A 24,025-nucleotide genomic window follows, 5' to 3' on the forward strand; every position below is an offset into this window, starting at 1 on the left:
TTCCTGCGCCTTCCATCTTGCCTTTTTCTAAGAGAATATCATTCAAGGAAGATTCCCTTTTAATAAAGTCCCATTGCCTATAAACAATTCTAATATTTCTAATAAGCTTGAATAGTTACCTCCAAATTCAGTGTCAGTAAGATCCAATACCAAATTTCTTATTCCATTCTCATAGCATCCCGTTAGTAGATTATGTAAATCATTCTTACAATATATCATATTATTAATATTTAAGATCTTTAAATTAGAAGGAATTATTTTTCCAAGTATGGAAAGATGACCACAAGTCCGGAAACCTTCACAATGTAGAATTAATTCTTGTAATTTTTCACATGATATTAGAATAATTTTTAAATCATTTATAATTTCCTCAGAATAAATTGTGAAAAGAAAAGACAATAAATTATAACAAGATGTCGCAATTGTTTCAAATAAAATTCTAATATTTTCGTGGTTTATCAATTGATAATCTTTAGTAATAAAACAATGAAACACGCGAAGATTATTATGAGTTGTTCGTATAAATGGAGGCACTTCATAAATAATTGATGTGTTACAAAGAAGGATAAAAGTCTCTAAATCATTCATTTGAGTATTAGAAAAGAAGTTCTTCCATATTTTAAAATCAGTTTGATCAAATTTTGCATCAATCATCAAATGTTGAAGATTCTTACATCTAGAGACACCATCCAAATTTACTTCTTCAAATGTAAATTCAATAAATAAACGAGACAATTTTAATAAATATATCTCAGAAATTTCATTTAAAACTTCTTCATCAACTCCAATTAAAGTAGTCAAATTTTTTTGTTTATGAATTAAATTTATTAAATATTCATAATCAAAAAAATCCGATTCTTTAATTAGTTTATTTAATCTAATATCAGTAATATTCATACAAATTTGTGATAAATTATTTAAAAAAATATCTTCAATAAAAACATCACCACTAAAAGAAATTTGATCAATACGAGCAAATATGTGAGATATATTAGGAATTTCATTTGGACATGGGAATTCCGGATCTTCGTATGAAGGAAAATTAGATAGGTTAAGTTCATAAATCACATTAGGATTTCTTCTATCAATTAGATAACATAAAAGTTGAAAAATTAAGAAAATTTTATCCTTTCTAACAAATTCTTTATAATCATTATTTTCAACTTCATAAATAAATTCAATTCTAGTTAACCAAAATTTTATCATATTCCATAAGTTCATAAGATCCAGTTTTTTAACTAATGAAACATAATCGAACATTGGTCTCGATCCTTCGTTAATTAATTCATGAATATTATAAATATCACAATCTCTCAATTTCTTTTTATCATTATCATCTAAACATTTTATAAAATTTTTCACTAAACAAATCGCAAATCTACTAGCTATTGAAAGATCGGTATCATTATAAATAAATCTTTCATTTAGTATATTTGGTATATTAAAAAAATATTCATTAATTGCGTGCAAATAAATATGTCGAACAGAGTTTATTGAGAAACACCTATTTACTAATAAACAATTATATAAAAATTTTTGAGGAATATTTTGTAAGATCATTGAAAGAATTTCTTGTGGTAAATTATATAAGGACGTGACATTCATAATGGTGATTATTACAAGGAGAAACGAACATAAGTTTAAATTTTTTTACTTTATAATAATAATTTGATTGATTTATAATCTAAGTATACTTTGACATCGACTATACTTGCTAATTATTAGCGGATTTATGTTTATAACTGATGTAATTTTACATAATTACACAATTATACTTTATCACTACATCATCGATTATTACTTATACGATTCGTAAGAATTTCTCATACCTTATCCGGTGGGAATATTACGAATCATGACAGGTAATAAAGTGTACATACTTGTTATTTCCATGGGTATCAATGAATAACTGAAATATTCCCCGGTGGAATAATTTACAAAAAAATCCATCGGTGTATACATAATACCGATGGGATAAAGTATATTTTCGCAGGGCTAATACATATTTTTATTACAAAGAGAGAAAACAGGAAAAGATAAACTACGTGAAGAATACAAAAAAATTGATCTATAATAGTTCTACGATCAGTTCACATGTTTAAATCCTTTACTTCCTCCGGCTTTGGTTAAGATTTATATATTGACCAATCAAAAACCATTCACTCTTCTTTCATTGTGAATCTATATCAAATTAGAACAGCTTAATATACCCCTAACCTATGAACGTTTTACATTTCTCTAAAATAACTAATAACTTTAATAAATGGTTACTTTAAATAAGATATTTATTTATTCATATCATGATATTTTTAGTCATAACTGGGTTTATTACTTATTAAATTTTTTTAATTAATTAATATACTGTTTTTACATAAAATTACTTTTTAATTAACAAATCATTACTTTATATGACATCTTAACTCTAGATTATTTAGATTATTTGCATTTATTACAGACACCGAAAGATTTAGAAGTACCAACAACTTCTTCATCATCTTTCAAAGTAACAGTTACTTTATAAAATTTTCCTTCAGCTTCAAATAAATCTGAATCAAGTTTTAATGTATATGTATTTTCATTTAAATATGTTTCCTTTTTAAATGATTAAATTTCAGCGTTAATAATAATATTTTTTAATAATTTTAAGAACTTTTGTTTTTAAAATATTTTTGTATCTATAATTACCTTTTGTTTCTTCAATAATGGAATGTAAGTTGGCTTAGGGAGAGTTGGGTATACATAATAAACTTGTATCAATACGGTAGCTAAAAAAAATAAAAAAAAAGAAACCCAATTTTTTTAAAATTAGTTTATAAGTGATATGGTATTTTTTTTTTAAAAAAAAAATAATTGTTAAATATGTCGAAACTAACGATTTTCTTTTATTCCTACACTTGTCCATTTAATCTTCAAATCCGAATTAAGAGGAAAAATTTGTATTGTAGGTTCTTTATCACGGTCAGCTGTACCAGTTAACTTTACAAAAATCGTTGGAGAAACTCCAAAATCAGGTGCTTGCGGTAATGATGCAGCACATAAGATTAGAGTGAAGAATGTAAGAATCGACAATAAAAAGAGTTTCATTTCGTTCAATTATAAATTATTATTTAAATTTCATATAATAATTTGGTTTTCATTAAAATTATCTAAATCGAAAAACGACAAAGAATATAAATTTTTTTTTTTTAAAAAAAAAACGTGGCTTAAAAGAATCAACAAATAGTAATATGCAAATGAAATTTGATACTTACAATAAATAAGATTTACTAATCAAACAAATCTAATTTGAATGGAAAAGTATTTCAAAACTAATAAATCTAGGAGAAAGAAAGAGGGCAAGAGAAAAAGTGTTCATGGCTAAAAAAGGGAGTCAAGCTATTTATATTTATATCATAATGCCAAGCCGTCTCGATTCTTTGTGTTCTTTGTGTTGATCAGTTATGGCTAAGCCAATAAATTAAAAATTAATTTTATTTTATTGATTATTTTTATTATTTAGGAAATGCAACACTCCACGTGATCTCTTTATAATTATCGGTTGAAAAACAAACAAAAACCAAATTTGATCCACCAAAAAAAAACATTTGTGCAAATCTAAAATAAAATAAACAACAAATTAATTATAAGTATATAAAAGTAAATATCATGAACAGTACCAACAAATGGCATTAGAGTTCTAATTATAGTATTCACAGTATTCACAGGAAAAACAATATTTTCAATTTTGCTATTAAAATTTTTCAATGGCGTAATTCTCAAACAAAGGTATCTTTAAAGAACTTTTACCTTATTAAATAATAAATTATATCTAAATTATCTAATCTAATAATAAAAAATAAAATTATTATATAAATTAATAGCTAAATGGGATGTTAAAATTACCAAAATTTATATACTATATGGTGATATAATATGTAATAAAATTTTGATATAAATATTTTTCCAGAGAGAAGCGGAGGACTTTTACGAACCATGCAATGTTCGTCTGTCCACACACGTGATCAGCGATAAAACAATTTTACCATGGTAACACCTGGTTTAAGGTAAGTTATGCTATAAACTTTCTTTTTCACGCATCTTTTATTGAAAGGTAATTTAGGAAAAAAAAATCATCGAGATATCTATCGGCGATTAGGCTTATGAAATATTTAAATGACTTATTAAAATATATAAACACTAAATAAGTATTACACTTTTAATTTATTTATTTATTTATGTTTTAAAGTTTAATCAATAATAATACTAAAATATATAAAAAAAATCAAAGCCCATCACCAGTATACAGTTACTGTATACAAAAAAAGTTAAAAATATATTACAGGCAATATTTAGAATTCATTTGTAAATGATGTCTTAACTTTTCTTTTTTCAAAAATTAATCCTTCATCAGGTACCAAAATATATCCTCCCACCTTTTTTTGCTCTACATATTTACCACTTTCACTTCTAACATTATAATTTAATAATATAACATGCATTGCGATTTTAACTTCATTAACTGCAAGAAATCTACCGGGACATGCTGATTTACCCATTCCGAAAGCAAGGAAATGACGTTCAGGACGATAAGCAGGAGATTTTGCATGATGATTTGGATTAAATTTTTCAGGGTTTGGTCCATAGGCTGTCGGATTATGATGAATATGTCGGGTAATTACATGAACAATACGACCTAGAAAAAATATATATATATATTATTAGTATCTTCACAAAATTTCCGATTATAAAATCAATTACCTTTTGGAATTTGATATCCATTTGCAAAAGTAAATTCCTCGGCAATAGTTTTGTGAGACAATGATACTATTAAAAAAAAAGAACAGTAATTAATTTGACTATTACATTTGTTAACAAGAGAAACGATAAAATTATTCTCTTACCATCATGCCTGTTTAGTCTCAACGTTTCTTTAACAAAATTGTCTAATTTTTCCATTTTATTCATTGCTTCAGATGATAATACTTTATACTCACTATGAATCCTTTCTGCTTCTTCTATAAGGTCTTTATGGTATTCAGGATTATTTATATAATCTAAAGAAATACATAATATATAATTTAGTTTAAATATCATAAAATTACATAAAGAAATAAAGAAATAAAGTTATATATACCGAATAAGCATTGAGCAAGTGTTTGAGAGGTGTTGTGTACGCTGCCAAAAATGAAACACATAATAAAATCAGCGACCCACCCGATGTCAACATTTTCATGATCTCTTTTAGATTTTTCCATTAATTCTTGCATAATATCATCCTAAAATATAATAAAAATTAATAAATTTTAAAATAAAATATTACCAAATATAAATACTAACCGGGCGTTCCCAAGAATTTCCAAATTCTTTTTGATCAGCTATACGTTTTTTGATAACGGGAGTAATTTTTGAAATAATAACTTTTCGATGAGTTTTTATTGGATTATTAGTATATCGAAATTTATACCTAGATTTTTTTAAATTAAAAAGTTAAAATAATCAATTAAAAAAAGAAAATTTCTAATTTTAACTGGAAGGGAAATTCCTCCCGTTACGAATAAATAGGAATTTTAATAACAAAACAAGTGATACGTTGTGATAAATAAACCTAACCTAATAAATATTAGGGGGAGGGAACTTACAATATGTATCTCTTATGTAAACCATTATAAATAAAATTGAGAAGGGGAGGGAATGACAACCATGGACCTAGTTCAGACGTTATATGTGCGAATGTATTAAGTAATTCTTTATCATTACATACTTCCTAATAGAAAAAAAAAAGATCATTAGAAACTATATAATATATTTAAATAAAGCACAAAATAAAAAACTTAAAATAAATACTTACTTTACCAACTATTGTAGCTGCAGTTGGTTTTGCAACTACTTGTTGGAGTGTTGGTAAAATAGGTTGAACCACTAAAAAATAAATTTGTATTGGTCACAGTAATTTATGAATGTTTTTATAATCATTTATATGTATCTTACATTTTCCGTCAACAATTAGTTCATTCAATGCTTCAGTAATTTTATTTTGCACCAATTCGTTAAACCGGCCCACATCTTGATAAAATTCTTTAGTAAAATCAATTACGGGCTTAAAAAAATGTTGTGGTCGATTAAGAAAATTATCTACTGGGAATATATCACTAAAAGCTTCTTGAAAATCAAAATCTTGATTTCTTTTAAAGACTTCATTGCAACCTTCATTTCCAACATAAGTTTGGACGCTTCCCCAGATATAAAGCGAAAAAATTTCACCATACTATTAAAAAAGTAATAATAATAACTTAGAAAGATTGTAAAGAATACATAAAAATGCAATGCATGAAAAAAAAGTATACCTCATCGCGACATTTTTTTAGAAAACCTGGAACGTCTTTATAATACTCAAAAGTATGACCGATTATAGGATACTTGTACGGAACAAGTGGCGGTTCATTCTATTAGATAAAATGGTTGGTTGGGAATTTTAATATATTAAATTATTATTTAGACAAAAAAAAAAAATAACTTACGGGTGGTATTCTTCGTAATATAATAATATAACTGACGAAACCGATAAGAATCGTAATCAATCCAAGTTCAAAAATATCAAAACCAAAGATAGAGATCATTTTTATAAACTTAATAAAGCAGATGTAGGATTTTCTTTCACTTATTTATAGGCCCAAAATCCCCTCGTAAAAAAAACTTTAAATCATATCATTGTCCTACAAAATATTTATATATTGTTAATCGTTGCACCATTAATTTGATTCTAAGACGGCGAGTAACCGGAAAAAAACTTTAAATTGAGTTGGAATACGTTCAATCCAATATTAGATTGAATTTTTTTAGGGTAGGCGCAAAATTAGCAAAAATTAAAATTACCGTAACACACTACACTAACTATAAAATGATGACAAATTGGGAAATAGGGCAATAGCGAACATTCCACATTTTTATTGATGTTGTTGAATGAAACCTTTTACTAATTGCATACATAACTTTGTCTTATAATCTTCTCAAGATATCTTCTTTTTTTCTTTTTTTTTATATTCGGAACTGATTATATTTAAAATAATTTAAAATAATAATAATGCAAACAATGCAACAGTCAGTTCACACATGACATATGATATACACTAACAATGTAAACTTTTGAATAATGTGGCCATTCAATCCAAAATGAGCATTACAATTCCTTGAATCATCTGTAGCATTCTATTATTTGCGGCAAAACCTTTAATACGATAAAAACTGGTAATAACATTAATTATGTTTGGCAAAAAAGTGTTATTTTAGCCTTACTAATTTTAATTTTTTGATTTTTATATATTACTCAATTTCTTTAATTTCATAATTTATATTTGAGTTTTTTAATATGTATATTCGCTATCTGTTGAAATGATTGTGAAATGACCTGGTATACATTTTAACTTTGACATAATAAGTAATTGTGTTACATTTTGGAGTGGTCCCTTGTTTCATAAAGTTGTCCTGTAATCGGTAATCGGTCATAAGGATGTCCCGAGTTTTCACATTGTACTATTGATTACATAAATAATTATAGATGATTCGACATATTGTAAAAATTTCTAAAGATTGGGGCAATGCAAAAAAAAAATACCAGTTTTTTTTTATTAATGAAATCTTTTAAACAAGTTATTTTTTTATATTTATTTATAATAAATAGTACGAATAGTACGGCTAATTTTGCATCCGAAAATTGTGTGATTTTGATGCATAGTAATGATACATTTTTCGACCTTAAAAAATATTTTATCCCCCTTTTTTAATGAGATATATAATTGGTTTTCACATCCCGGCCGGGTCAGTAAATATAAATTTTTGAAAAAAAATTAAAAGCCGGGTTGCCGGGTCATTTACAAAATTTTTTTTAACAAAAAATTAAGAGAACGAGTTGTTGAAAATTTGATTATTTAATCATTTAAAAAAATTTTATTTCTTTGTCTAATGATTCAACCTTCCCAAGACCTATAGAGTAAATATTAATAAAATATGGGCTTAAGAAAATATTAATAAAAATAACTGTTACAGTAGGTATCATGTGATCTCTGGCTAACTTTGCTGCGCCTTATATTGTATAGGCTTTTACTCGATATTTATTTAGTAGTAGTATATAGTATATATCTGGTATACAATTTCAATAAAATTGGTCATTAATAAATTTTGCTTTTCTATTATTTTTTTTTTTTGAAAAAAGTAAAGTCTTTATATCGCAGCTGACAGTGACAATTGGACTTTACGATCATTTGACCAATTTTAATTATTATTTAAAAGAGTTATTTGACAAACAATCCAGGACCAATTTTAATAAATTAAAATGACTAATTAAATTATTATAAAAAATAAAAACTAGATATTGAAATAAATATATTAATTTTCATCATATTCATTAATTCCATTTAATCCTTTTGATCCACTTTTTTGTTCTTGCACGGTAGTAGATTTAATTCTAGGATCAACATGTCCAAATGTTCGAGATCTAGATCTTCTGGTTACGGATTTTGAATCTTTTGAAGTATTCTGTTCTATTGTTGAATCATATTTCTTTTCTGATGTATTTCTTGCTAAATTATCTTTAATAACATTATTATTATTTGTTTCTTTTGATAACTTGACTTCTAAAGTTTTTGGTCTAAAATCCCTTGCGTAAGTATCATAGATAGATTCTACATAATTATTTTCCGAGCCACTTGATAACATACTATCTACCGAGTTTGAGTCAAGCAAGTCTCTCAAATTTTGAGTCTTTTTTTGTTTATCACCCGAATTTACTTCATTAGAATTAGAGGAATCAGATGAATTAAATGAATTATTATTAATTTTATTATTGTTTGAATTTTTTTTAACATCATTATTTAGTTTAGATCCACCATATTGTCTTGTTACAGACGGGACAGGAAATAATCCACCTTGATCCATCATTAATTGTTGTTGTGCAGGTGGGGCTGGTTGAACTCCTGGGACACCATAATTCCATTTATAATTTTGTTGTAAATGTGGTGGTGGATGTGGTGGATGTGGTGGATGTGGTACATGTGGTACATGTTGAGGAAGTTGAGGAATTTGAGGAAGTTGTGGATGTTGTGGATGTGGTATATGTGGCGGTGCATGCGGTGCATGCGGTGCAATCATAACATTTCCACGCGTTTGTTGAAGAAGATTCATCGTACGTTTTGTAACTTCGTTTTCATTTTGTCTCATATAACCTCCTTTATATTCATTATTATAATAATTATAATATCCCTGTCGAGATCCTGGTCCTCCTACAAAACCACCATTACCAGTAGTACCAGTAGGAGGAAGGGGATCATAATGATTTGTAGTAGGAACATGTGAAGGTTGTGTTGGTTTACTACTTGAAAATGAATTTGTTCTTTCTGAAAATGGATAAATTGGATCAAAATCTGCCGTTCCATCCGTTGAGTATACACTTGACGTAAGTTCACGGCCTTTACGTTCTTTTCTCTTTTTAATACATCTATACACAATAAAAATAAAACCACCAACAACAAAAATACCAACAATAATTCCTCCTGTTATAGCAGCTTTTCTAATATCGTAATTATGATTTTTAGTCGATTCATTATCTTTATATTGACAAATTCCTTTATTGCAAGTAAGTGGATTTAAACATCCATCTTTATTGACACATTTCTCACCAAATGAACTTCTAGGTTGACAATTTCCTTGATCACAGAACTTTGTATTATCACAATCTATGGATGTATTACATGATTGTGGAGGAAGAGGAGATGGACTAGCTGGAGCGCTTGTAGAAGAAGGGGGAGGTGACAATGGCTCTGAATGTACAGGTGGAGGTGCTACTGTTGATTTAGGAGGAGGAGGAGGAGGAGGAGGTGATGTTTCAGTTGTTTGAGGAGGTGGTGGTTCAGTTGATTTGGGAGGGGGTGGTATATCAGTTGTTATGGCAGTAGGTGTTGTTTTTGGAGGAGGAGGAGGTGGTGGAGGTGGTAGTGGTGTTTTAGGTGGTGGTATTATAGGTAATTTAGGTGTAGTTGTAGTGGGAGCGGGAACTGAAGTAAAATTTTAATTTTTGTCAGTGAAAGGTGAATGACAAACCTTTAACACATAACGAGAAAAAAATATATAAAAATTTGATTTGATAATTACCTTGTGCTTCGACCAAAATATTAGATACTATTACAACCAAGACCGTCAAGGTCAATATAATTTTATGTAACTTTATCATTTTTTCGAAAAAAAAAAAATAGATTATTTTTACGAAGCTTGAAAGTGCGTTATAATTTATTTATTTTGTAAGTTAGTTTTTTTTTTTGGTACGTAATTTTTTTTCTAATTTCTTGCGTTCTTTGGTTTTTTTTTTTGCTGTTAATTAATGAACGATAGCTCAACAATAATACTTTAAGAAGAAAAAGTATTAACGTTCATTAAAATTTTCATTGATTCAAATAGCATATTAAATAGATAAGGAAAAAAAAATAAAAATAAAAAATAGTGACGAGGAGAAAATAAAAAAAAAACTTTAGAAAAAAAAATTGAAGGGAAAAAAAAATCAAAAATAAAAAGTGAGCGAAATTCTTATTTTTTTTATTATTTTTGTTCATTAATTAATTAAACTTAAAAGAATTTTATTTTACCAAATTAGATTTCATTTTTTTAATTAAATAGAATCAATCGAGTGATTTTGATGATTATTTACACGTTATATAGACGATCTAATTTTCATAATCAAAAGAAAATTTCTTTTTTTCATTCAAATCATTCAAATCATTTAATTTATAAATTTAAGATCTTATGATAATCATACTAAATTAATATAATAATGTGTAAATTACTTGGTAAGAATAAAATGTTTGTACGAATATCAAATGATGATCAATCGATCCGTTCTTTAGCAAGAAATGACGATGAGCAGGAGAATTTTGATGATGATTTGGATTAAAATTTTCAGGAGTTAACTTTGAATCATTATGAATTAGTTGAAAAACTCGATCTAAAAAATAAAAGAAAGCGTAATGATATAAACATATAGTGAATAAAGATATTTTCGAATAAAGTTCAAGTTATCACTTAACCGAGTCAGTAAATTAGGTAAATTGTGATATTACTGTACACGCCACAGATAGATATTATTTTAGTTAGTAATATTAATAATATCGCTCAAGAATTTATTTATAATTTTCTTACCATCATGTCAAGGTTTCTTTAATGAAATTCACCATTTTTACCCATAATAGAGTAAATATTTATACTCATTATATATTTCTTCTCATTCCAGATTATTTATATATAGCGAATTGGTAAAAATATAATACCATTTGTTACCATTTGTTATCATTTGTTGCCATCTACAGTATATCATCCCGTAAACAATAGGGATGTTGGGTGCAATGAAAAATCGGCAACATTCCTAATGTCAACATTATTCTTATCAATTTGATAATCTTAAAAAATAATATAAAGACGATAAAAGATGATTAAAATTATGAATTATCAGCGCATCAAACTTTTTCTTACCCCTTTTTTTTTAATTTCTTACTGGACGTTTCAAGAATCTTCCAAATTATATTTATAATTTTATATTTTGATGAGTTCTTCAAAAAGTATTCTTAGAAGATTGTATTTTTATCGTAATAAAAATACTTACGATAAGAAATTTCTGTGTAAGATTGGATAAAATTTAACACAGAGGAAAATCTAACCATACGCAAATGTAATAGTCAAAAGTGTGTTCCAATTAAAGATTTGACGTTAAAAAAATGGTATTACTAGTTGGACACGATTTCTTTGACGTAAAAAGTCACGATAATGGTAAAAATTTTTAGTAACTTTAGTAACGCTTATTTTAAGTGACTTAACTTATTAGAGGTTAGAGTTTTGATTCCCCGCAAATTAATATTAATTATTTTGATGATCTGCGAAATAAAAATCAACCCTTTCATACGCTAAATGTTTCATTTTATGAGTAAAAAAATATGTATAAATATGTATATATATATATATATATATATATATACATGTAATATTGTTAACTAATTATATAACGGGAATTCTGAATTAAAAGTTGCTTTTCGTGACTGATCCGCCTGGATATCATTAGCAAATATCAGGAAAATCGGTATATATCAAAAAATTTATATTTCCAAAAAGCAATATGCAGCATATCTTTTATGGTCAAAGTATTTTATGAATACGGTAAGTAAAATAAATGAGTCTTTATATACTGTACTTGAGAAAAATTCATATGAGGAAATAGAAAGAGTTGATCGATTTTTATAGTTTTATTAATTTCGCGTTAAAGTTTTTGTGGCCATAATCGCATATGTATGAATGTACGAATGTGGCGGATTGATCCAAATCGGTCATTTTGATTCATACGAACTGGGGGAGATACATTCTTTAATGAATGAGTTATCGATTATAGTATCCTAGATCCAGAGGTGGAATATCATTGAGTGCATTTTTTATTTATTTATTTATTTATTTATTTTTGTTTTGAACAATGATTTCTATTGTATATATTGTATATATTGTATAGTAGCGAATATTTTTTTTTTTATTTATCTTTAAAAAACAATCTTTTTTATAATGAAAATTGTTTATTGAATAGTACAATTTTGATATTGTCTACAATTTACTGCGCCATAAAGAATAAAGAAGATTGAGGCGTAGTAAAATTACTGTGATAGTATTATCGGTATTATCTCTAGATACTAATTTAAATCAATAAATCACGTCACTTCGTTTTTGAAGAGAATGTAATATTATATATATATTATGTATATATATATATATATATATTAAGAAAATTTTTACGCGTAGCGAAGATTACGGTACAATAATTTTCAATTCTAAAATAATGTCCTGACGCCTTTTTTCTCAAATTGGTAAAGTACTAAAAATATTTTCTCGTGTCTCCATATAATGAACAACACGTTATTTATCACTTCTAGATGATAGTCACGTACTAGTTCATAGCTCTCATTTCATCATTTCTTTTCATATGATAATTTTAAGGCAGGATTCCCCTTCTTGATTAATCAATCCTCTTGATCAAAGATCAAAAAAATGCATGTAGATAAGAACAAAAGAAAAAAAAGAATAATCTTTTTTTTTTATAAAAGATCCCCATTATTACAATAAAAAATAACATTCATTAAAGAAAGATCTTTTTTATTTAGAAGGATTCCTATCATTCCTATCATTTATCATCGGTGATGATAAATGAGATTATCTTTAAAATGATTTAAATCAACGAAAAACAAATTTCACAATACAATACGAACAAACAATCGTAACCATCTAGGTTCAAATTATAGTTCTTTTGTTCTTTGACTTAAGGTTATTAATGTATAACAGCTGATTTCACCTTATGTTGAAATTTGAAATTTGATTTCCAGAACAAAGAAATCATCGCGCATCACCTTACATGGATCATTGTCCGCTCTCGCATTTCAATCAAGTCCTGTTAAAGCAAAAAAAAATAAAGAAAGAAATAAAGAAAATAAAGAAAAATGCCAGAATAAAGTAAAGTTTAATCCGAAAAAATTCATGTGCCTGTATGCGCCTTGAATAATAAATATGTAATAAATAAATAATCTGCTGATGATTCATTAATGACAAATTCCAGTAAAATATCAAATATATATTATATTTCTTGGATTAAAATATCATATAATTTATAATATATATATTATAAATGTTAAAATAGCGTCTCAATTAAGAAATATGAAAATGATAAACAATGTGCCAAATTTTTGATCACCTGGCTTCATTTGGCTTATGTGCTTATGTGAGATTATTTGTTCTGTCAAAAAATTATGCGATAATCTAATGATCGCGTAACCTCTCACTTGAAAGTATTCTAAAAAAACCATCTCGTTTTTTTTATCTTATCTCCCATTCATTTATCATGTAATTATCCTAATTTTGTTTATTAATTAATAATCAATATAATGTTGTAAAAAAAATATATATATATATATATATTAGTCGTATTTTTTTATCAAAAAAAAAAAAGAGAAATAAAAAACAAAAAATATAATACTAAAAAAAAATATCAAACTGCAATTTAAAATCACGTCATTAAATCGCTTGTCGTAAATACAAATTTACATTTTAAAATGAGAATCGTTCAAATGATTCACACACGCTCACCTTATAATAATGGAACTAATTCACTTAAAATAAAAAATTTCCCGCGTATTTTCTCTTTTTTGCGCCAAGTCCTTTATATTTTAAAAGAAACCATTAATAATGAATTAATTAATTCAATTAAATTATTATTTATTAATATTTATTTCATTATTGTTTCTTTAAACGTTTCTAGATTTCATTATGTGATAACATTATTTTTCTGAGATTAGATTATATACACTTGTATAATATTTTAATAAAATTAACATATTTCAATTATTTCATTTATATATTTATTTATTGGTTTTCTATGTGCTACTTTCATATTGATCGTCAACGAAAGTTCAAAAAAGGAATGATTATTGTAAATCTCAGTGAAACTAAACTTATACGCGTTTTTTTATTATTTATGTCCTGATCATTACAAATTTTTGTTCAATCATATAATTGATCGATTGATAAAAAATGTAAAAATTCATTTTAAGATTTAAGGGTTGTTTGACACAGAATATTGATTCATTAAAATAGGTGCATTAATGAATTTTATAAATCAAATAAGTTACACATATTGTCTGTCACCCAGTTCATTAACATTATTCATACGATTCTTTCTTTTGACAAGATTGAAAATTGAAGTTTATACTCGCAATATTGAAAATAATAAAAATAATTTCATGAATCGCAAATCCTTACAGAAGGCACTTAACTACCCATCACGCTCTTCTTTTTTTTTTTAAAAAAAAAAAATGTTTAGGTGCTTTTGAAATATTTTTGAGTCATGAATACAGAAATGTAATCACAAAATTAAATTTCCTTACTTACTCCCTTTTACGATCGTGATATATTCAACGTGAAATTTAGCGAAAATTTTCTTTTATTTCATATTTTTTCCAGTACGCTTCAATCGAGCCATTGTCTTTTTTATGTTCTTGTAAGGGTCGTCACGCTTACCGCTACGAATCGTTGGGATCGTGTCAAATGTACCAGCAACTGGTAAAGGTGCTCCACTATAAAAAAAATATAAATATAAGAATTATACATATATATAAAACGTAATCACTCCACTAATAAATACTCACGAATTTGCTTCATGGACCATTCTCATAATCTTTTCCCTATAATTACTTGATTCTCCATTGATTGGTCCAGCCCATTTATCAACCAATTGCTGTGCCTGTCTTTGAATATTTATGTTTATACGAGGACTTTTTGTGTAAAAATATACGATACGACCAACTTTAGAACTTAATAAGTGATCAGTCGTGATGTTGAACTATAAAAAAAAAGCACGTTAATTTTTAAAAGGACACTGTTTTTTAAAAATTCTTTTTTAAAGTTAAAACTTACATCATTTAATGATTTTAATAAATCTTCTTGAATATTATGACTTGGTAATGATCGATCTGGTAACGGTTCAAGCCACAATTTAATTGCATCCAATATATTGTGTTCTAATAATGATTCTCTAAGGTACGCTTTTTCCAATTTGTCCATAACCCACGATTGAACTTGATTTTTTTCGGATGAATGAGCTCCTCGGGCATTTTGAGATATATCTTTTTCACCAGCTTCCATCATTCGCTGATAAACTTTTGAAGCCTGCTCATCATACATTTTATCAAGTTCAATATCATTCTTCTTTGATCGGCCTTTTCTTTTTGGTAGAATCTCATCAAAATCACGATCAACAAAGGCTTTGGACGCCATTAACGGTGCTAAGGAGGGTTCAACATTTCCTGATTCATCATCATCTAGATCACCCGCATTTTCTATCCTTTCATGGCGTTTTCGTCGTTTTCGAGATTCATTTGTTTTCCTACGTCTTTTATTTAAAGGTACAGGAACATATTCCTCATCATCTCTGTCTCTTTCCGGAGTATGTCGTAATGGAGACCTTTTTTGTTTTAACTTTGCAGGCTGTTTCTTTACATCGTCCTCAGAACTTGCGTTATCGAAATCGGAATAATCTTCCAAGACGTCGGACAGCTCATCTGCGTCGTTTCCAAAAATTTCTTCCAATTCTTTTTCCTTATCCATTATTATGTATTAATAATTTTATTGTAACGTTAAATTCTCGTAATAACAATGGAAATTAGGAAAAGTTTTTATTGATGTACACAGCTATGTTAGTAAACAAAGTATATATTACAAAATCATTATTAATCACGTGATTATAATACTTGTGACCAATTATATCACAGAATATTTTATTGGATTAATAGTTAAAATTCTATTTTAATATATTATTATCTTAGTTTTCTGAATTTTTTTTATTTATACTGTAGTAAATATAATAAATAAGGTTATTTTTAATTGGCAAATTTCTAAATATTTTGATTTGTATTTCTGTATTAAATAAATTAGTGAATTTTATTATAATAAAATTATTAAAATTGTTTTTTTATAGTACTTTATTTCATTATTTACATTTAGTTAATTTTAATTATTAAAAAAAGAATACAAATAAAAGACCATTTTAACAACCCTTATCCAAACTGTTTTTAATTTAGAAAAGTTTCAGATTTACCAATTTTTCATAAATAAAGTTTTTAAGTTTTGGGTTTTTGAATTTTATTATTAAATGAATTTTAGGTAGCAACACTAATGATAGTTAATTATATTAAATTAATTTTATTATAAAAAATAGTTTCAGATTGAATTTTAATTAAACTAAAATTTTGAAAAATAGTTTTAATAAGTATTCTTACTACTCATATGTGATACGTCATATTAAAAAGTACTTTATATATGTATTATTGGATAGGATTTGGATTTAATAGATAGAATCCAGTTTAGCATCAATTTGGCTTTATCTTAAATAAGGTTGCTTGCTGAAACCTAGGGGTTTAGGTAAGATGACGTTTCGCCAAAAAGCGAAATTCTGCCGAAACTATATTAAAGTTATATTAAAAAACTGGCGAAATTTTGGAGAAAGGTGAAACTGCCAAAACTTATTATAAATGCCAAAACTGCCAAAACTCTACTGAAACTATAATAAATCTATATTAAAATTTTGACAAAACTAATCGTAGGATTTTGAAGAGGTTTAGACAAGCAACCTTAATCTTAAATATTTAGTTCTTCACTTTTTATATCTAAAAATAAAGTAATGTTTTTTATTATGCTTGTATTACCATTATAGTATTAAAATAAACTAATTAAATTTAATTTAATCTCTCTACAATTTTTACAAAATTCTTCCACTCTTAACAAAATGCATTTAAATTATGAAAGATATTTAGATTTTTAAGATTAATAATAATTAAAAACTAAAAATATTAATTATATTAACCTTCTTATTATTTGATCAATTTATAAAGTTTAAAAATAGTTAATAATACTAAATCTTTAAATTAAAGACAATGATTTTCTGCTGTAATAATAAAATATCAATTCTGTTTACATTAAAACTAAATTTTGCATATATACTATATATTAAGAAATATATTATTCTATAAACTTTTAATACATAAACAAATTTTTTTTTGATAAAATTTCATTTTTTTTTTTCAATGTTTTATTAATTATCTGTCAATAGTAACTTTTTAATTTTTATTAAACTCAGTGTATTATTTTCAATATAAAATTACTATATTATACATGTTTATTTTGTTAAATAAAATTACTATAAATATGTTTTACTTTAAAATATAATTTCACTACTCACCACTTTGGTTATATCAAATTATCTTTTATGCTTAAGTAAGTTTGTTCAGCAAGTTAAATCTACTTGTATTTTAATTTTCATAAGGCTAAGTATAATATTTATATAGAAAAGCATATTTTTTTTAACGGTAATAACTTTTAAATTTTTCACTTTTTCGTTTATAACTTCAGAGCGTAATTATACCACTTCAGTCAAATGAAATCGACTTTCTAAATTAATTGAAAGTTGTTCAGCAAGGTCGAAACTACTTATATATTAATTTTCATGAGTGTGGATATAATACTTATGGAGAAAAGTGCATTTTTCATAACGGTAATAACTTCCGAATTTTTCATTTCTCTGTTTACAACTTCAGAGCGTAATTACACCCTTTTGGTCAAATGAAATCGACTTTCTAAATTAATTGAAAATTGTTCAGCAAGGTCGAAACTACCTACATATTAATTTTTATGGGTGTAAGTATAATACTTATGGAGAAATTTACATTTTTTTGTAATATGTAATAGTATTAATTTTGAATTTTTCTTTTACTGTTTAAATTGAATATTGTTAATCTACTTGTATATTATGTTTAGTTTAGCTTCACAATGTATTGATCATATTTAAAATTGGATTTAATAAAATATATTAATTAATAAATATATTTTATAAATTATGTGTTATAATAAAAATTTAATTAGGTTAGAAAATTGATTTGCTTATTTTTATATAATTTTTAAAGTTAGATATCAACAATGCTTAGCGATCATAGTAAAAACCTATGCTTAGAGCTACTAATAAAAAATATTTTTGGGACCTTACTTATATAAGTATTTTCCGAGGTCCTAATAGGATCCATTCGTTCATTGTTATTAAGAGCAAGTATATCTTGGGATATATTTGAGGACCATAAATATGAAGAAATAGCAGAATCTGCCAATTCTGTGAGCAATGGATCAAAATATATAGTCCATAGAAGCGGAGAAATAACTTCTTTTTGATCGATCCCTATAAGAACATTATATGGCGAAGTAAGACCATAAGGCGTAAAAATTTAATTTTTCCTATTGGTAAATAAACTAATAATAAAGTTAGATGACATGTTAGAAAACCGCAAACGGTTAAAGACTAGACGCAACATTCGTAAGTCGATAGAGTCAAAAGCCTTGGAAATATCCTGACTTAAAATCCAAAGTTCTTGTGAAGAACGAGAGAGTCTACAGTGCATACAACCTAGTCCCAACAAAAAAATTTTTAAGCGGCCAAATTTTTTACATTATGTAATATTAATCCTGTAATTTTATTGGTCAAATTTATTTAATTTAAGTTATAATTCTTAATTCTAGCCAAATTTACATAGTTAATAATTAAACGAAAGTAATTTTGGCCAGACTTACATGTAATTCTGGTTAAAATAAAACGGCCAAATATTTAATTTAATAGTAAAATATTTTAACTTTAATTAGCCAAATTTTACATGATTAACAATTAAACGAAAGTAATTTTGACGACTTTAAATGTTAATTCAAAAGGTTACTAAAACGACCGGAAATATTTAATTTAATAGTAAAATATTTTAAGCTTTGAATTGCTACTTACTTTATTAAAAAATACTTTACAGGAAATTTAAAAACATAGTTTTATTAAGCTTAATTTGGTTTATCATTGTACGTTTATACTTTATGTTTATCTTTTTTTTTGAATGAATAGTAGTGATTTAAATTTCATCAAATTTAATTGCTGGGACTAAATTGTATGCACTGTATGACTTTTGATAATACCATCCAATACATTAATCAGGATGTTGACTGAAGAACTAGGTAAACCAGCAAAATTATTGCCTTGAAATACGTGATGAGAGGATAAGATATTGGAGAGCCTATTATTCACAATTTTGACTAATAATTTACGGGCAGTTTCCAATAAAGTAATCGGTCGGGTATTCTTTAATAATGCATCGAATTCATGAGGTTTGGGAATAGGGGCAATAGAAGCTAAATGCCAATCTTTAGGTATATCAAAGAGATCGAGACATCGGTTCATAAGTCCATAGAAAAATTGCAGAGAGGTATCAGAAAGTAACTTAAACCATTCGTAAGGGATAGATGAAGGACCAGGAGCTTTGTGTGTAGGAGAGGCTATTATAACATCACGTAATTCCAAAACAGAAATAGGTGACATAACAGAGGCATATAAGGATTCATGAAATTGTTGTAAAGGAGAATATCTTTTTTACCATCGTGCAGGAAGGGAAAAGAGAGAATTAAAGGGAGAGATGGAAGGACCAACAAAATTTTAAAAATGAGAAACAACTCACATTTTATATGCTAACAGTATTTTATTATAGTATTAATCGCACATTTACAAAGAAAAGTAAAGTAAAAATAAATAACTAACTAAAACAAATAGTCGCACAAATTTGTACATATAGAAAAGAAACTAAACTATAAAACCCAAATTTGTATATCCCAATTTTAAACCTATAAAAGCAAAGTTTCAGATCAACTACCCAAGTCCAATCCATCCTACCCTACAATCCAGTAAGCTAAGACACTAAATTGGACGAGGACTGTTTGACTCTTCAGAAAATCTGAGAGGTTGTTAAGCCAATTCGTACCTCAGATTATAGCAGAATGCATCCAGAAAATACCAAGTAAGGACCATTCGGAAGCCTGAAGCGGAGAAGGAGACTCATTGGTTAGGAAAGAGGTCGCCAGAAAGGTGTCATAGTGGAAATTTGTAAAATCGGAACTTTTGGTCATGCGAAGAAGGGTGGGCGTGATATCCAACGCCTTATCTTTAAGGAATTTCATCTTACATCTAGGACGCCAAAGTTGGTGGTAAATTTCACATTGTAGTTTAAGAAAATTTCTTAAAATGATTTTGCAGGCAAGACACTGAGGTAGTCCGGAACTGTAAGTAACTAAGGAAGAAAGGTCACGTGGAATAAAACCTTGGATAAACTATAGTCCAGTAAATGAAGAGGACTCAGAATATGTTTGAAGAAACGAAAATCCAACAGAAGGAAGAGCTTTCAATTGAAGCACTCACATTTGAGGTTTGCATAAAATTTATATTAAAATTTTTCAAAAGTTGTGTATTACAGAGGTATTTTTAAAATTTCGTTATCCTACATATCCCGTTTTTAACACAACTAGTGATTCAATTTTAATAAAATTTATATCATTGGATTCTTCTCGATGAGAAAATTCTAATGATAATAAAATCGAATTCCTAGCTTCAATATTAACAGAGTTATGATGGTTCAGATTGGTCTGAGTTGGGGAGTAATCCGGGACTGGACCAAAAAATTAGTTCATTTCAGTCTGGTCCAATTTACATTAAAAAGAGAATCCGGGACTAGACTGGACCAGACCAGTTATTTTGGTCTGGTCCGGTCCTATAATAAAAAAATGTTATGTGTTTTTTTATAATAATATATTAAAAAAAACGTTTTCGCAATATTTTTTCATTAAATTATTATAGAAACGTTGCGAAAATGTTTTTTCTATAATAATATATTAAAAAAAAAATGTTTTCGCAACATTTTTTCATTAAATTATTATAGAAACATTGCAAAAATGTTTTTTCTATAATAATATATTAAAAAAAAACGTTTTCGCAACATTTTTTCATTAAATTATTATAGAAACATTGCGAAAATATTTTTTCTATAATAATATATTAAAAAAACGTTTTTGCAACATTTTTTCATTAAATTAATCAAAAAACGTTGCAAAAACATTTTTTTAATCAAAATTACTTTGAAAAAACATTTTGCAACATTTTTTCGTTAAATTATTGCGAAAACGTTTTTTCTATAATAATATATTAAAAAAAATATTTTCGCAACATTTTTTCATTAAATTAATCAAAAAATGTTGTGAAAACGTTTTTTTTAATTAGAATTACTTTGAAAAAATGTTTCGCAACATTTTTATTACAATCGCAACAGTTTTAATATAAAACCATTGTCCGGGTTAAAACATCAACCCAGACCTGACCAATCTGAATTTTTGGTCCAGATTGCCAGATTAGAACTGGACCGATTAGAGCTTTAAATTTAAAGTTTACTTGTGAGTTATATTAGTATTATTTGGGGTTCTCTCATACCCACCTACTTCCATGTAATATAAAAAATCTTATGTTACACTTATATGTTATATAACTTTCAAATACCCTCCCACTTTCTAAAATATTACATAATAAATGTTACTTCTCTAAATACCAATCAGTCACCAATTAGATATCTAATAGATAACTGATTATTAACCAATTGGTAACTGATTGGTATTTTCGTACCAATCAGACAGTTTGCTAACTTTTGATCCAGTAATTAGAAAAGAATAAAATATAGTTTATTGGAATTGTCTTAATAAGATGAATCTAATGGTAATAAAATTGTATTTTTTAAAATTAATATTTAATAAGAAATTAAGTAAAATATAAAAATAAAATTATCATCTAATCACTGGGAACTCTTTCTGCTAAACGTCTGGACTATATTTTTTTGATAACAAAAATTTTATTTTTATTTTTTTTCTTTACTTCGCTTATAGTTAATACACTTTTATTTTATTTCATATACTTCAAGTAAATACTTGACAGCAAAAAACCCACTGTGATTTATTTTAGTATTAGAAATTTCTTTTATTTTTTTCCTTTTTCTTACATATTTTTCCTTTCTTTGTGGTGTTCCTGGACTAAAGACGGTCTGGAGAGGCATATCGCCCAGAATAAGCAAGCTTGGGACAACAGCCGTACACGGGTGTCTCAAACATGGATCACGTGATTAATAAAAAATTGATTTTTTCAGGCGTTTAAACATGTATCACATGATAATATTTTCATTGTGCACAAAATTTTTTTTTATTATTTTTATTATAAAATTTAAATACACATACATGCATATACATACTATTAAAAGTGCGCATACATGCTATAATCTAACAACTATTTTGACATGTCTTTGCATAATGTCCATATTGCTTGCACTTTCCACATTTTCATCCTTTTGTATTATTTGTTTCCTCTTCTACTATAATGTTATCTGTTATCATATTAACCTTTGTACTATCCTTTAAAACCCATTTTCCCAAAGTTTCTACACTAGATTTAAACCTTTTTGGAGGTCATCCTTTATGTTTAGTAATAGCAGGATTATTAATATCAGTAAAGGTTTCTTGAGTTTCTTGAATTTTAACATTCTTATTATATATATCATAAATAAAAGACTTGAGTAAATTCATCAACTCATGTTGCATATTGGCTTTAAGTGCACAATCAATGGCTTTCTTTGATAACCCAAACAACTCTGCATAAATAGCTTTAGTTAATTTTATAGCCAAATTGGAAACATGTGAATCAACCCAAAATGAAAAAAAGTGTTGAAAAATAATACTTTTTTTCATTCCTACTCTATCTTCTGTTTGTGTACCATATACTGAAATAGGAGAAAGATTATCTAACTGAATATTGATATCTAGGTACCATCGGCTTGGAATAATATTCATGTGAAATGCCGCATGTTGAGAATAAGTACCAACTCGAAAAAAATGCCGGCATATTAATTCTTTATTGATCAAGAAAAGGCAAGTGCATAAATGTGTTCCTTCATCAAGCAGAACCATATAATGACCAATTCCTTGAGTTCCAGTTGCTCAGACAAACCATTCTTCTAGGATTGCTTCTGGTGGTATGTTCTTAATCAAGGATTTGAAAAGAATTTGCCGAACATCTTGTTCTTGTTCCCTGATTCCATTGCTTATCTCTTTATTATCAATCTCCACCTATAAGGTAATTGTTAGTTTAAGATTATTATAATTAACACTAATAGAACTAGGGTTTCGATCCTATTTTTTAAAGCAATTCGGATAGAATCCGGATCTTCTCTTGCAAATCCGGATTGAATCCGGATTCTAAATTTGACCTTAACTCTGACCAAAATTATAATTTTGACCAGAATTAATATTAAACGTCAAAGATTAACTGTCTGCAAAATTTGCTAGCTCTGGCCAAATTTATAGTGCTGGCTCAAATTAATAAAAACGGATTCATTCGTTACAAAAAAGTAAGATCCGGATGTCCAAAAAACAAGGGAATCCGGATTTGAATCCGGATTGACCAGATCTGGATCGAAATCCTAAATAGAACCAAAACTTTAACACTTACATTTATTAAGTTTTGCCATTCTGTAATTCGATTAATATCATAACATACAGACTGATTCATTTGTGATCGTTGTTTTTCAAGCATTACAGGGCCTTCATG

General features: G+C 26.8%; 5 protein-coding genes across 5 annotated transcripts; all 5 read right to left on the reverse strand.

Annotated features, from left to right (window-relative positions):
* Window positions 1-42: 42 nt before the first annotated feature.
* OCT59_009193 (uncharacterized protein) lies at window positions 43-1,605 on the reverse strand (the record flags this gene model as incomplete). The annotated part of the gene is made up of 1 exon (XM_066133378.1): window positions 43-1,605. One exon carries the CDS (start codon window positions 1,603-1,605, stop codon window positions 43-45), a length of 1,563 nt encoding a protein of 520 aa, XP_065999822.1.
* A 383-nt stretch (window positions 1,606-1,988) lies between these two features.
* Window positions 1,989-3,355, reverse strand: OCT59_009194 (uncharacterized protein). The gene is made up of 4 exons (XM_025315225.2): window positions 3,252-3,355; window positions 2,874-3,146; window positions 2,686-2,765; window positions 1,989-2,592 (listed from the first exon to the last, which is right to left on the reverse strand). Exons 2-4 carry the CDS (start codon window positions 3,082-3,084, stop codon window positions 2,437-2,439), a joined length of 447 nt encoding a protein of 148 aa, XP_025183272.1. The 5' UTR covers window positions 3,085-3,146; window positions 3,252-3,355; the 3' UTR covers window positions 1,989-2,436.
* A 792-nt stretch (window positions 3,356-4,147) lies between these two features.
* Window positions 4,148-6,596, reverse strand: OCT59_009195 (uncharacterized protein; the record flags this gene model as incomplete). Its single annotated transcript, XM_025315224.2, has 10 exons — window positions 4,148-4,672; window positions 4,738-4,803; window positions 4,881-5,033; window positions 5,114-5,255; window positions 5,317-5,443; window positions 5,619-5,743; window positions 5,828-5,898; window positions 5,968-6,244; window positions 6,324-6,422; window positions 6,498-6,596. The coding sequence occupies 10 exons, from the start codon at window positions 6,594-6,596 to the stop codon at window positions 4,329-4,331; spliced, it is 1,503 nt and encodes a 500-aa protein (XP_025183271.1). The 3' UTR covers window positions 4,148-4,328.
* A 1,765-nt stretch (window positions 6,597-8,361) lies between these two features.
* Window positions 8,362-10,201, reverse strand: OCT59_009196 (uncharacterized protein; the record flags this gene model as incomplete). The annotated part of the gene is made up of 2 exons (XM_025329639.2): window positions 8,362-10,025; window positions 10,123-10,201. The coding sequence occupies 2 exons, from the start codon at window positions 10,199-10,201 to the stop codon at window positions 8,362-8,364; spliced, it is 1,743 nt and encodes a 580-aa protein (XP_025183270.1).
* Window positions 10,202-14,481: 4,280 nt separating this feature from the next.
* Window positions 14,482-16,222, reverse strand: OCT59_009197 (uncharacterized protein). The gene is made up of 4 exons (XM_025309134.2): window positions 15,457-16,222; window positions 15,189-15,382; window positions 14,932-15,116; window positions 14,482-14,832 (listed from the first exon to the last, which is right to left on the reverse strand). Exons 1-3 carry the CDS (start codon window positions 16,144-16,146, stop codon window positions 14,984-14,986), a joined length of 1,017 nt encoding a protein of 338 aa, XP_025183269.2. The 5' UTR covers window positions 16,147-16,222; the 3' UTR covers window positions 14,482-14,832; window positions 14,932-14,983.
* Window positions 16,223-24,025: the final 7,803 nt, after the last annotated feature.

The sequence above is a fragment of the Rhizophagus irregularis genome, chromosome 17 (genome assembly GCF_026210795.1).
Source record: "Rhizophagus irregularis chromosome 17, complete sequence".
NCBI lineage: Eukaryota > Fungi > Glomeromycota > Glomeromycetes > Glomerales > Glomeraceae > Rhizophagus > Rhizophagus irregularis.

Excerpts from the sequence above, each read along its gene's own strand:
- OCT59_009197 (XM_025309134.2), bottom strand. The coding sequence starts at position 16,146 with ATGGATAAGGAAAAAGAATTGGAAGAAATTTTTGGAAACGACGCAGAT. Across the intron at positions 15,383-15,456 it reads TATTAAAATCATTAAATGAT|TTCAACATCACGACTGATCA; the intron begins GTAAGTTTTAAC and ends TTTTTTTTATAG. Across the intron at positions 15,117-15,188 it reads ATGGTCCATGAAGCAAATTC|TGGAGCACCTTTACCAGTTG; the intron begins GTGAGTATTTAT and ends TTTTTTTTATAG.
- OCT59_009194 (XM_025315225.2), bottom strand. The coding sequence starts at position 3,084 with ATGAAACTCTTTTTATTGTCGATTCTTACATTCTTCACTCTAATCTTA. Across the intron at positions 2,766-2,873 it reads TGTAGGAATAAAAGAAAATC|CTACCGTATTGATACAAGTT; the intron begins GTTAGTTTCGAC and ends TATTTTTTTTAG. Across the intron at positions 2,593-2,685 it reads CATTATTGAAGAAACAAAAG|GAAACATATTTAAATGAAAA; the intron begins GTAATTATAGAT and ends TCATTTAAAAAG.